We start from the raw sequence: 14,657 nt of genomic DNA, 5'->3' as shown, positions 1-14,657 counted from the left end.
CTTCTCTGTATTAATAGAGACTTAACAACCTGGAATGTTTTCAGTGTAGTCAAATCACCCCTGCGACCTGTTTGGCTGATGACAGTCTGGCTGATTCCACCGTATGTGGTCCCCCTAAGGGTTCTATCCACTAGGATGTCAAGAGCAGAGTCACTCAGAAACCGTGTTACCAAAGTGGACATTTGCTATTGTCATTAACAAGGACCCCCTTAACCGATGTGAAATGCAAACTCTTCCCGCTGCCCTCCTTTCGTTGAAGCCACCTCAGCAGCACCACTGTCACCTTGCCCGCGTCCTTTTTTTAATATGAATGTGAAATTAGTGAGGATGCCCTTTCCCCTGGCGGACAGAATCCTCTGTTATTAAAAAGTAAAGCACTTTAATAATGAAAACTTTTTCCTCTTTTTCCTGTGTTTTAACTGTTTAAAATTAATGAGAAGGGCAGAATGGTTGTCAAAGCGATATTGAAAGCCGGGCAGCCAGGACCGAATAAGCACAAGAATCCCTCTAGAGTGTTAAGTAAACAGAGCCGCAGCCCGCTCCAAATCCCTTCTGTTGGTTACTGTATACATTCTGTAACAGCTCTCAGAATAGATCTGAGAGCCAGGGAGGCAGGGAGGTTCAGAATTCCAATAAAGGCCTCAAATTAAAGACAGCCTGGTGCGAATTCCAGGAGAAAATTAAAGAGACCTCAAGCTTAAGTGACAGGTGACTTGCTTCTGTGTCACAACTGTCAGGGGATTTAGTGATAATATGGCAATATATTACAAAGGGCTTTTCTTATTCCCCCCTTTAGGTTTCAAAATGAGGCATCTTTTCTTCCCAACCAAAAAAAAAAAAAAAAACCCCACCATATATATATAACACAAGTGTATATACAAGTGAAATATGTAGAAAAAAACAATCAAACTAGGTTCACATATTTGAAATGATGAGGTCAGTTTTAGTAAAATATACGAAAAAGTTAATGACAGAAAACATATTATACTTAGGAAAAAGCATGTCGTACTCTCCCCACCCCCACCTGCAGAAATACTCTAAGACGGCCCTCCTGAGAACCAATGGGGGCTTTTCAGCTGTCTGGGGGGCGGGGGGGGGGTGGCCCGCAGCCAGGTGGAAACTGAAGACGGGGCAGAACTGCATGGCGCTGCCACCCCAGAAGACAGGCAGGTACCTATAATGAGAGTGGGTCAAAACCGCGAGCACACAGATGCCCTGGAACTCGGAGCTGGTTAATGACGCTACTCTGCAACCAGCAGCCCACAGGTAGTTTAGGAAGACACACGTCCAACTGTCCATCCGCACAGTCTGCCTCTGTCTTTAATGTCCTGCAGATCTTGGAAAGAGCAGACCAGTGGAATGCCGAGCCAGGGCTCTGATTTGACTTTAACACCTCGCAAGGCTGTGACAGTCTGTTGTCAGGGTAAGTCTGTAGGCACACCTCACAGGACAAAAAACTTGTAAGAAAAATATGCTGGGGTGTGCATGCTCTCTCTGGTGGTGAAGATCTCACACCCAAAGTGCAGCAGCAGAGGTGCCCGGTAACTGGGCAGGACCAGTCTGCTGCAGTGTTGGGGGGCAGTGGTGGGGAAGGCACGTGCCGTGGCGTGTGCCCACATCGCCCACTTCCAAGGTATCTTTAACTAAATGGCAAGATTTTGTTTTAATCACTTGCCTGCCAAGCTGAGCTTTACCCCACGGTCCCCAGAACCTTCTGAGTGCCTCCCAGTCAGGTTGAAAGATCAAATTTATTCTCTTTGTAGGTGGGTGAACACACACACCAAGAGGAAGCTATGTATATTTCATACACCTAAATATGAAATATACATTTTACAGATGCCTCACTCGCTTTCTGTTCACAGAAGCCCAAAAACTCATGTGCCAAAGGGACATTTACCATGGACTCCAGTCGAGCTGGGTGCAGAGGAGGGTGCTGCAGCCAGGGCCCGAACTCTATGTGAGGGGCTAGACTACTAGCCATATACACGAGCTCTGGTGCCCTGCCAGAGCCACAGCAGCAAGGGGCACCAGGGCGCCTGTGTCTCATGCGGAACAGAGCGAGTGGTGGTGCCCAGCGTCTGCCTTGCTCTTCCCACCTCCGACACTGACTGCACACATAAGCCACTTTCCCAGGATACAGACCTATGTAGTTAGTAACTGATTCAGTTTTTCTTTTCTTTTTTCTTTTTTGAATATAAGTTAAACTCAGTCCCACAATCAAATTCTTTAATGGCATGACATCTGGAACCCCATATGATTAATTTAATTTTCTAAGTTCACTATTTAGTGTCAGGGAAACTCCTACCCTGCTTATTAACATTTTTTCTCCTTTTTTTAAAAAAGACCACATCTTTAAAGTGTTGTATCTAAGCTCACTTCCAGCTTAGGCAGGCCTTGCACGATGGGCTAAGACCGGCTCTGGCCTTAAGATCAGGCCCACAACCTGCAAGCACTCTCCACCCTGCTGTTTAAACCCCACAGCAGTGCTCTGAGCGGGCACTCCCACTCTCCACAATGCCCAGGCCACAGAGCTACCAGCTGTGAAGCAAGGATTCAAACGCAGGTCTGCCGACTCGGGATGCTCTTCCCTGAGACCGACAACGGCTCTTCCAGGCTCGGGAGATCCCTGAGGCTGGCCTCCAGCCAGGGAAAAGGCTTAAGAGAAGAATTGATGCTGTGAGTCCACAGAAGGGCAAATGTTAAAAAAATGGCGTAGGCTGTTGCTGAAAGGGCAGAGGGAACACAGCTGCTCTGTGCCCTGCTCGGGGACGTGTCCTTCAGGAAAGGCTCTACAGACGGACACAATGCTCATTCCCTGGAGAGAGAGAGGTCTATGTTCCCAGATAAAGACTGAAACCAAAGCGGGTCTGCAACTGGACATGTACGGTCAAGCCGGAGCCAACTTTTACTCTCTCATTTTGCAATTTCCCTTCTGGCTCTTATTTCTGGAGAGCAGGCAGATGCAAATGTTCCACTTATTAAGAAATAGCAAAAAAAAAAAAAAAGTAGTGCACTGGGACCCGTGTCACTGAGGAGTCTGGGCTTCAACTTTACACCTGCTACCTTCTCGGGTGGCTACAACATTAATAGCAGTAAGGGACAGACTTTTCTGGGCTGTGCCCTGTACCCACCCAGCCCTCTGTGCCTCTTTCAAGAAGGGTACTATCGTCTCCTGATTCTGCACAGGAAGGGGCCAGCTTAGCAAGGTCCAGGACCTGCCAGAGCCTCACATCTGGTGACAGATGAGGAGTCTGAGGCCTTACCCCAACCACTGTGCCCTGCTGGCTCTGCAGCACCCCATGCTCCCGGCCGATCCCACAGAGCCAACTGCAGCCATGATGAAGCACTGTGGGTCATTAAAGCCCACAAAAACCCTAATCGAGAACTTGCAGTAGTTCCAAGGAACAAAGTGTAAGACCGATGATCATCTACACGGTGCCTGGTCATTCTAACAATGAACATACTCCTGACAAGGGATGGTCTGAGGTCTAGTAGAGCAGGGATGTTTTATGAGAAAAACTGCTCACACACCTTGTTGATGAACTATGTCTATAATAGTTCTTTTTGATCACCATTTACTGACCAGACTTCACACTTGTGAAAGTGGCTAAGATTACTAATCTAAAAGGCAGTTTAGGGCTGGGGACGGAGCTCAGAAGTACAGCGCTTGCCTAGCACATGTGAGGCTCCTGGTTTGATCCCTAGTACCGCCAAAACAAAACCAAGCAACACCATTTCATATTTCTGGTCGTGCGTACACAGGCACAAAGCACAGTCCAATGTGTCACCTGTGAATCCCAATGACCTGGTTTTGAGTCCCAGAAGGATTGGTGAGTGCCATTCTGCCCTCATGAAAGCTCCTCGCCCAAGTCTCGATCTCCTCACTGTCAGCTGGGGCAATGGTGACCTCACGGGGCTGCTAGGAGGACTAAATGGGATCCTGTGAGGTAACAGCTTGGCACATTCCCAGGTCCCAGACACACACTCCAGCAGCAAACCTTGTGACCTTCTCCTCTCTTCTGATCAGGTCAACTTATAACTCAGGCCAGGACCAGTCGGGGCCAGTCCCTGTCTCGAGTGTGTCTGATCCACGTGAAGACACACTGCAGACTGACTGTCTACTCCATCCTCAGGCATAAGAAGCCAAATGCAAAACAGTCAAGAAATGTGACAGACTCACACCCAGTGACACTACCCACATGTGTGGGTAAGGGCACACTGAGTGAAGGCTGGAGGGGACAGGGGACCGGAGGGTGGGTAGGCCTGACAGGCAGCTGTGCAGGGTGCTCAGGGCCACTGAAACGACTCACAGCCTCCACCCAGAACCACACGGAAACTGGGTCTTCTTCCTGTGTGGCGGCACCATGCGTTACAAACCAGGTGAAGCAGCATGTGTGAGGCAGATAGATGCCTTCCTCCTGCCTCGCTGTCCAGGGCAGGAGCATTTAGTTAAATCACTCTCTAATGACCCGGAGAGGGACCCCCAGGGCTAAGCTGTGACGCTGCCCCGGACTGGCTCAGGCCCAGATCTTTCTGGGGAGCCTGCTGCCACCCGGACTGAACAGACTGAAGCCCATTAGCTGGGCAGGACCAGCGCACACATCCAGCTCAGAGGAGGAAGAGACACATCTGAGACTTGGCCTCCTCTGATGGTCATGATCCTTGAGATGTGAGTTCTGCTTAACAGAAGAAAACTGGCACCTCCCACACAAGGTCTCCACCACCCCAGGGCCAGATACGAGCCTTAGCGGCCAGCAACAAGCACAATCAACAAGACTCACGTTGTTTCTTTTTCTTCCTTTAAAACAATCATCCTTTGCCAGAATGGACAAAATATCTTCCATCTTAACTTCAGAAATGCTGTAAAAGGAAACACACATCAAAGTAAACACTCCACTTTTTCAAAAACACTCCAAGCCCAATGCATAAAACCGGTCCATCTTCAAGCTAATCCATGCCCAAGAGGACCCCCATGACACTGCAGCTCTTGGAATGTCCAGCAACTGCCCTCCTCTCTGAATGGAAGACAGTGCACATCTACAATCCCCTTCAAAGGGACAGCGCCATCATTTCTTAATAAATCTTGAATGCCACACAAGTAGGCTTGTTTGTTGAAGTCCTACCCCGACTTGAGCAGATGATGAAATAAACATCCTGGAGAATGTGAAAGGAGGAAGGAGAAGACAGGCACAGCGGGCAGGCAAAGGCCCTCCATGCTGGGGACACTCCAGTGACAGGTGTCAGTGGCCCAGCCCCTGGGCTCAGCACCTCTGCTCTCTGCTCCTGCCATGGAGAACTGCCACTATTCCATCGCTTACATGTTCAGGGTAAGGGCCAAAGACCTACGCACAAATTGCTAAAACCAGAACCGGCTTCCTTTGTGAACAAAAGTCGAGCAGAACAAGAGACAAGTTTGGAAAGCCCACACTGCACCTGTGAGCCCAAGGCCCCTGCCCTGAGCAGGGCGCACACACAGGCCCACAGTCAGAGAGGGCCACCTGAACTCTGAAATGCTACTTCCAGGGAGAAGGGAAAGGGAACAAGCAATTCTGGGTGAGAAAACAGATAAAAAGATAAATGATCCGTCGTGGTCTTTTTAATGTACCAGCACACTGCAGCACGAGCAGCAGCCTCTGCAATGGTAGGGGACTGTCCTCCCCTTCCCCACAGGTCCCCCCACAAGGCCATGAAAACACCACTACTGAGACTGCCACTGGCTCCCCAGCGCCCACCCCAGTCCCCGCTCCACAGAGGAGAGGCCCTGGCAGTGGCCAGAGTCAAGGCAGGAGGCAGAGGGGGGCACAGCACCTGGGGCTGCTCCCATTCCTCCTGGGAGCCTCAAGGTGCCAACAGCCCTGTCCCGTCCTGCTCCAGCTCACCTGGCTGTCTTCAGCACCTTTCTTCTTGGGGGGCAGGGTACAAATGGGAAAGAATCTAAGAACTTGGAGTGAAACCTTGAAATGGGGGGAAAGGAAGGAAGAATGACGCCCCCACAGCCAGGGACACACACAGTGAAACAAGCCACAGCCAGGCCACACGCTCAACGCACCAGTGTTTCCCCCCGGCCTGGGCATGGCCCGGGCACCTGGAGGACCAAGAGCACTGCCCTAGGCACTCAGGAACCGAGAAGGAACTGGAGTGATTTCCAGTTTCAAAGGGCCTTCTTCCTGTATTTCTAAGAAATCGCTGCTTCTGAGGAACAAAGCAGATCTACAGTGATTATTTATGGTCCTATCAACAGATCTGAATCACCCACCTTGCCAGGGGGAGAGATGGAAAAATAAATAAATCCAGGGTCTGTCTTATGCCTGATCTAAGATATACACAGTTTGATGCAGAATTTTCATTTTAATGAAGTCATGACTTTCATTATCAACACATTTAAAGGGGAAGCAGGGAAAGTTAGGGAGCTGGTGAACACAGAAGTCGAAAGGACACAGAGGCAGAGTTCTGGGCACACAGGCATGGCAGCAGTGACCCAGGGCACCTGTCTCTTGCCTGGTCTGCTAAACTTAATTGTCAGGATGCGCTCTACAGCACCGGTACATGAAGGCAGGCAGCAATTTGTTGTGATGCCCTTGCTGCCAAGAGCCTCTGCCTGCCTTCCTGCATCTTCTCTGCAATTTATCAGCCACCCGGCGTCCTGCCGCCCGGCTCCTGTGTGCTCAGGCACAAAACGCTTCCTCCTCCTGCACCTTCTTTTAATCTTTAGAGTGTGCCTTTTGGATTCCAGAAATGTTCCAGTCTGCACCTTCCCACTGCACTCTGCAACCAGTTCTCACTAGGTTTTACTTTATCTTGTATTAAATCAAAGACACAGTTTACCTGTAGACAGGCAGTGTGCAGCTTTCCCTCAAGCAGGAGTAAAGACAGGCGTGCGACTCCACCGACTGGCTAGCCAACCCAGCCTCCTTGAGAAGTTCCACGTGGCCCCGGAAACCCTGGCTCCCCCTTTGGGAAGCACAAGGCACCCTTCCCAGGGCCCGGGCCCGGCCCCGCCCTGGCTCTGCACGCCCAGTGAGCTGGTGCAGAGTCTCGCACTGAGGCTGGCGGTCTGCTTTCCAGACAACAGCACTGAGGGGCTTGCACTTGTCCCGTCTTGATCGTACCGGCCCCCCATAACTCCTGCCGGGCTAACACTGCTCTCCCTTTCCAGCTTTAGATTTACATCTGAACCCTTCATAGCAATAGACATGAATGTGTTTATTTATTAATCTTTTTTAAAAAAAGGACCACAAAAGAACCATGCTGCTCGCTCAGGCCCTGGGCAGCCATGTGGTCTACAACTGTGGCCCTGCTTCCCAAGGAGACTAGGCTGACATGAATGGGCACAGAGACACACAAACCAGGAACCAGAGAGGGACAGGAAATGGGAACTGCAGGTGTGGAAGAAGAGGACCTGGCTCCGTCTCAACCCAGCCAGGACTTCCCAAGCGCCTCTGCCTGAGGTGCCATCAACTGACTGACATGCAATTTCTTTTTTTTTTTTTTAATTGTTACTTTTTAAAAAAAAAAAAATTTATTTTTTAGTTCTTGGCGGACACATACAACAGCTTTGTTTGTATGTGGTGCTGAGGATCGAACCCGGGCCGCACGCATGCCAGACGAGCGTGCTACCACTTGAGCCACATCCCCAGCCTGACATGCAATTTCTCTCATAACAAAACCATGCACACCTTCCTAAAACAAAAAACCACTCCTTCAATGACAGATCATATCGGGAAAAGAACAAGTTAGGAAGAGAAAAACCCAAAGTCTTTATTTTGGCCCATCTGAAATTAACCTCAGGATCAGGTCACTACTCATCCCTGATCACCAAAGGAGGCAGGTATGTTTTGAGAACAAGCCTCAGCCCACACTAACAGCCTTAAAAGGGTTTTGAAAGTCTTACTGGCCTACAGGGCTCTGCAGGCTGAGAGCATGGGGGGAACTGCTGGGACAGACATGCAGCCCTGGCCTGGGGGCGGCCAGCAATCAGACCTGGTCCCCGGTCTGCTTGAACAGTTGAGTTCTGATGTATAGTACAGTCATTTTCCCAGCTCTGTACTTTAGAGGGGAAAATGTCACATAGTTTTATTTGTTGTTTTACATAAAACCTCGGGCTGGGCACAGAAACTATAGGAAACCAGCCGTGGCAGCCAGGAGCACAGCTGAGACGTGCCCAGAACAGCCCCGACCTCAGTGCTGCTCTGAGAGTCGCAACTGCCATTTGGGCAGACACAGGGCTCTTTCTGTGCTTCCAAAAATACCTTTAAACATCACTGTGCTGTGTTGGGGCACAAGAAATCCTTCAAAGGAGATCTGTGTTGAAAACAGCACACCTTTAGGAGCCCGTCACTGAATTGCTGCTGCAGGTGCCAGGATTTCATGGAAGACACAACATACCCGTGTGTGGCCCAGTGAGTCGCTTCTGAGGGCTCCCGTACCCTCCCAGGCCTGAGGTCTGCTGTCTGACTGCTACACTGAGGTGGTGGCTGGGAAATCCTGGCCGTGGACATGCAGTCAGAGCCCTTTCAACTGCCTCCAAATATCCCCCAGGGTCACCTGTAGGTAAGAAGCTTATTGTTTTGAAGTTATAAACATTAACTACAGGAAATGAAGACTGGGAATAGGAAGGGCCTGAGGAGCTGGCTGGAAGGCTGTGCATGCTCACAAAGAGTCAGAGACACCAACATGGCCTCGGTATTCAGGAGAAGCCAAGTGCCACGGATCCTGACTCCGCTGGCAGCACAATGGGAACTGTCAGGTGCTGATGGCATTAAGGGCTCTAGTTTTTGCCACTGGCTATACTGGGACTCATTTAGGGATCACAAGGGTTAATGGCTCTTCGGCAGCTTACAAGGGCCATGCACTGTAAAAGGCGACAGGAAGTTAATTAGGTGAGATCAGCCGAAGCCCATGCGGGCTTCTGACTCACTTGATTTTGTGAGCAGCCAACGAGTTGACATATTCTGCCTCCGAAGGAGCCAAGATGAGCAGGCTGCTCCCGTGGCAGCCAATCCGGGCGGTTCTTCCAATCCGGTGGATGTACTCTGCAGGTGAAGACGGGGCGCTGTACTGAACAGGGCAACAGAAACAAAGGTGTTCACAGATCAAGGGACTGCCGATAATTACAAATGCAAACCCCCACTCCTGCCGCAGGTAGCCCAAGAATTAGATCCCGGTGCTATGGACACCCTAACAACCACAGGGAGAAGTCACTCCCTGTGGTTGTTAGGGTGACACTCCTGGCCTCACTGAAGTAACAGGCTCCGACACACCAAGCGAGCGGTGGCCAGGTTCCAGATGAACGAGACATCACTCATCCCAGTGCCTCCTTTCTAATCTCCCCTCTCCATGGGTCTCTTCATTTTCCTCTTGCATCTTTTCCCTGAGGGGATGTGCAAGCTGCAGGTGCAGCACATGGGGTAGGCTTCTCGGCCCCCTCCTCAGGAGGCAGCAGCAGGGATAAGGCAGCAGAGGACGCCAGGTGGCATGGACAGGAAGGGGGCTGGCCATGGTGCCGGCAGAGTCCACCTCTACTGCTGGCCCCAGGAGCGGGCCTCAGTCCCCTGCAGGGGGGCCAGCCAAGCTTCTGCTCCAGGGGAGCGTTCCTGACACAGGAGTAAGAGCCACGCCAACTCGGCAGCACCCTGGCACAGTGTGGTTGTCATTGACGGCAGTAACTGTCATCATTAAAGGTAAATGACCAGAGTCACTGTTTCCTTTTCTCTCTGCTGCTACATGAACCACAGATCAGAGGGCCAATGTGAGCCCACTGTACAGGAGGCCAGGGACGTTAAACTAATCAATATTAACAGTACACTACCCTCCATGATCAATTTTGTGTCTGACCTCCAGCACATTAAAATAATCCTCTCCTCTCATTTTTCATTCACTCTGGCCAGCAGGAAAGAAGACACAATGTCTCTAATCCCCAAGTGATCCTGTTACGAGCAGGTCAGGTTCCCCAGCCAGACACAGGCATGCAGTTCCACTAAAATGTGAACAAACCCTGATTCTCGTAAACAGGCCAGTGTCCTCTGACCACATACAGAAGGGCTTGAAGACACCATTCTGCACACTAACCAAGAACAACAGGAAGCAAACCCACCGGACTCCAGCGCTGACATCTGCACCCACTGGCAAAGCATCTCTGGCTAGGGGTGTGTATAAGATGGAGTCAGGGACTTAATTGTTCCCTGCAGGCCAATGCACATGGACATGGTTCTCAGGACAGCTGAGCCATCTCCTTCTGGACACAATGAGGCCTCCCAAGAGCTCAGATAATTCCTGTGATTTTCAGACTGTTGAAACTTTGGTGTGTGACACCAGTCCAGAAGCAAGGCTGCCACCTCCCTCCTGGCTGTTCTGCTACAGCAGGGAGGTGGGATGGGTTAAGGAAAGATAGCAGAAGATTTGTGCAGACAGGGCTGACTGCTGCCTGGTTACCAGGGCAACACCCAAGAGGGTGATATAATTATTCTACTTAAGACCAATGCATCTGCTCATAATCATACATTCCAGCCTCAAGTTCACACCTGAACTACTAAAAAATTACCTGAACAATCCATGTGACTTGTGGGAGATCTAAGCCACGAGCTGCAACATCCTTTAAGAGAAAAAAAGAGCATGTTTAGAAGGAGTCTATTGACTTTCTGGGGGTCATGGATACACCTTGAACGTTCATTCACCCCATAACCTGCCCACACACAACTCAAGACACACCTTCAGTAGATCACGAACCCACTCACATCCCTCTGTGGCTAAAAAAAAATCTTTGTGGCAAGTTCAACAGAACCCTTTAATAACTCAAGTTGCTAAAGGACTGCACCTTCCATCTGAATAGCTGCCCATGAAGCAAGTGTCCATGGACTGTTGCCCCACCCACCCTCCCAGAAACGCCAGTGGCCAGCAGTAAGGCTGCTGGAATGCCCCTCCTCAAGGGACTCACAGGGGTGGGGGAGGTGTTGCAAGCTGCCAAGTGTTCCCGAGGACTGTCTGTCAAGCTCAAGGGCAGTAAGGGTGGAGCATGCCGCTGTCCTTTCTGAGCGCTAAGTCAGAAGGCAGGCCATGCCTGCTGATCACTTCAAAGTCTAAACCAGACAGCCAAGACCAAAAACAACTGAGATTTTATTTTTTCTTTTTAACTGGTCACTGCCCAGAGAGCAAAAACTCTCTGTTCTCTCTAAGTCTCTTGTTGGTGAGGACCTGGAAAACGGACGCTCCCAGTCTATCAATAATCTTCACTCAGCATCCCCTTTGGTCTAACAGGAACATTTTCACTTGACATTTACTGAGCACTTACTACACACCAGGCACTGGGTTGAGCACTGGTTTACCTGCATTATTTTGATGAACCCTCAAAACAGCTCTTTAAAACAACTACATCCCCATTTGGCAGATGAGGCAACCAAAGTTAGAGAGGTGAAGTAACATGTCCAAGCTAAGAAGAGGGGGGACTTCTTCAAGGCCATGTTAGATTAGGCCACATTCCACCATTAAAAAAGACACCGTGTCCCCCATGCCCACAGACGGTGGGAATGCAAAATGGTACCAAGCCCTGCGGTGGGGAATTTGGTAATTCAAAAATCCCATGCACACTGCCCTGCACTTGCCCTGCAGTCCAGAACCATCTCAATTCTAGAAGGGTACAACGGCAAGAACACAAAATTACACACACACAAGGCTTTTCCTCCCGCAGTGCGAGGAGACGGGCTGCGTGAGACGGCTGTGCTCCATGTAGTGGACTAGAAAGAGCGCCTTCAGGACACTGGTTTGGACATGCTCCAGGACGTGCTGAGTGGGCTGGGTGCACTCCCACATTAGAAACTGGGGGACACCCACACACCTGCTTACATTCCAGGAAAACCCCCAAAGCTTACGGAAACAGCCATAGGACAGGAAGAGGACAGGGGAGGAGGCACAGGTGGAAGCCAAACTGGCTCCTTCAGTGAACTTGGACTTGAGAATGTGCGGCCTAATTAAGAAGCAAGTGGAGCCGCTAGGAGCAGCTGGAGAAGCAGCTCTCGGGCAGCAGTGAGCAGCGTTGCCTGCACTGTTTCTCTTCAAAGGGACCAACGGCAGAACTGACACCCAGACCTCAGAGTCCAGGTCCAACTCCAGCAACAGGGAGGACGACACTGAACCACCCCCAGGGGCACTCTTGGCCAAATTCAACCGCGGAGGACTCCAAGAACCTACCACCTGATGCCTTCAACCAGCATTGGGGGAAGAAAGGAGCAAGAAAAACCAAACCACCAGAGACAGACGGACAGATGGCTCAAGCAGGCACGGGTGGTGTTGGCGGGCACAGCGGCCAGCTGGGGTCATCTCTGGACCGGGGGATCCAAGGTGACAAGGTGATTTCACCTTTCTCTTTGCGTTTCCCTTGGTTTGGCTATCATTTCTCCCAAAATTCTGATTCAGAAAATCAGAGCCCAGGTGAGCTGAAGACTGGCCCAGTGGGCCTCGGTGGCATGGTCAGAGCCAGCAGCTGCTGCTGGTCAGCGCCTCCTCCTCCCCCACACACTGCTACCACCTTTCAGCCCTGGAGACTCACTGGGCACCTCCTAAGTGAAAGGACACGCCACATAACCACTACATCAGCACGCTTTAGGAAATCCAACACTGAACAAAACCACCTCCTCGTGAACAGCCCATCCAGGAGCGTGTAGCAGATCACACAGCTGGGTGTGGCGGCACGCGCCTGGAACCCAGCAACTGGGGAGGCCAAGGGAGGAGGACTGCAAGTTCAAGGCCAGCCTGGGCAACTTAGTGAGACACTGTCTCAAAGTAAAAAGGGCTGGGGATGTGGCTCAGTGGTTAAGCACCCTTGGTTCAGTCCTAGGACCTCACACAAAGACACACAGCCCGGACCCCGGCGGCGTCCCCCAGATTTCACCACAGCACCCCTGCCTTGCACTGACTCCTTTAGACATTCGTCAGTTTGGCTTCTCAAGAGTGTGGCTGTCTCGAGGAACACCACACGCTGGTAGGACACGACTTGAGGGTGGTGTGTGTCCCAGGACCCCTTACGGGAGGCGTCACTGTGGTCTGACCTGGGCAGGCAAGGACCTGCAGTGAGCAGTGCCCTGGCTCTGACACTGCGAGGGGACCTTTCCTCTTTGCAATGACTAAGGAATGGGAGGTGGAACATGGAGACCTGGGAACACGGCTTCGTAAGATACCTCCGCTGAGGGCTCCGGCTTCCACTGACGCTCCTTGTCTGCACCAATAGTGGCCCTGATGGCACAAAGGATGGCTTTCTATCACCCCTCCCCTCCACTGCACAGCTGGGAAACCCTTCAGTAAGGAACAGGTTCTCCACCACTTTTAAGAATCACCAGGATTCAGATGATATACATGGCTTATGTGAAAAGTAATCCCATGCCAAGATCCTGTAAGACCAGGCTTGCTGTGCGCCCAGAGTGAGGAGGGACTCAGTGAGGCGTTGTCTTGTACCACTCACCCGGAGGTACCTCAGAGACCACCTTCTCTACTCGCTCTGAGAACTCCTAGTTCCCTTGGAGTGTGCTAGGCTGCGCCTGTTAAGTGTGCAAGCAGAGGCTGGCACACAGGTGTGTCAACCACCCGCAGTGTCTTCAGATGGCACAAGTGCCCCGAGAGAGGATGTTCTGAGTGCTCCCACCTAAGAGGAGAGGACCGGCTTGGCTACACCAACAGTCGATGGCTTCAGGAAAGCTAACGGACTCTCCCACCTGCAAAGCTCTTGTTAGGAAACGACTTCTCTTATTAAGTGCTCTGCTGGCAAGGGGCTCCTGAGCTCTACAGATAGGCCTTGTAAAACATTTCACGCTCGATGGTTCAGTACTTCCATCAGGAAACTCAGATAAAACAAAGCCAGCCACGACCCGCGGGAAGTTCCCTGGGCCTACACACTGACAGGCGAGTGGCGGGGGGTGCGGCAGCCTGCTTGAAGGTGGGGTCCAGCCCTGCACCACTGGCTGACACTGCCTTCCTGGGTCCTGCTGCTGGCATGGGTGGCGCTGCCCACTGCCTGGGCTCTTGCCCAGATCTGAGCCAACACTGCCGTGAGTGCTTCTTTCGAACATGCCCAGCCGTGGCTACGAGAGTGAGGAGGAGCTGAGGAGGATGGTCATGTGGTCCAGAACAGGGAGGATGGCCACTGGCTTAGCAGGGTCAAGTCAGCTGAGCCTCAAGTGGCCATCCACTCAGAGGCTACAGCACAGCCCTCTCTGTCTCATGAGGCTGCCGTGGAGAGCTCATCAGACAGTGTATGTGTGGACCTCAACCCTGTGCACGTGTGTCCTGCCTCCTGTCAGGAAGGAAGACGGTGGGGATTAGGCAGTGGCAACCCAAGCCCCTTTGCACTCTTTTCCCCCATCAGAACCCACCCAGAGTCCTGGGCAGGGACCTCGGAGAGCAGGAGATGCTCCATCTTCCCAGATGCTCCAGCCAGCAGCCCCAGATCAACAGGAACCAAAGATTGCTGGAGACTCCCAAGGCCGCGGTTTGCGGCCTGCTCTTAGAATGCGAGTCCAGCCGCCGCCCGCTCCATCCCTCTAACCTAATTAGGGCAAAAGAATCGCTAAAGTCAGTTCTGAAAGACACTCACCAGCAAGGCCTTGAGGGCCCGGGCTTGACAACTGGCTGCCTCCATGAGACCCAGGAGTACAGATGGAAGGCAGCCTGCT

General features: G+C 51.6%; 1 protein-coding gene across 1 annotated transcript in view; it reads right to left on the bottom strand.

The window, feature by feature from the left end:
* The window catches only part of Ddx31 (DEAD-box helicase 31), a 59,946-nt gene that overhangs the window by 20,695 nt on the left and 24,594 nt on the right, over nucleotides 1-14,657 (bottom strand). Inside the window, exons 15-17 of the mRNA XM_015497402.2 lie at nucleotides 10,541-10,591; nucleotides 8,918-9,057; nucleotides 4,782-4,860 (exon numbers count right to left, since the gene is read on the bottom strand). Of these exons, the coding sequence (XP_015352888.1) occupies nucleotides 4,782-4,860; nucleotides 8,918-9,057; nucleotides 10,541-10,591 (270 nt within the window). The remainder of the gene's footprint in view (nucleotides 1-4,781; nucleotides 4,861-8,917; nucleotides 9,058-10,540; nucleotides 10,592-14,657) is intronic.

This window comes from Marmota marmota, unplaced genomic scaffold, assembly GCF_001458135.2.
Source record: "Marmota marmota marmota unplaced genomic scaffold, marMar, whole genome shotgun sequence".
NCBI classification, from domain to species: domain Eukaryota; kingdom Metazoa; phylum Chordata; class Mammalia; order Rodentia; family Sciuridae; genus Marmota; species Marmota marmota.
Note: the sequence above shows the minus strand (reverse complement) of the source record. Positions and strands in the feature narration are given on the sequence as shown.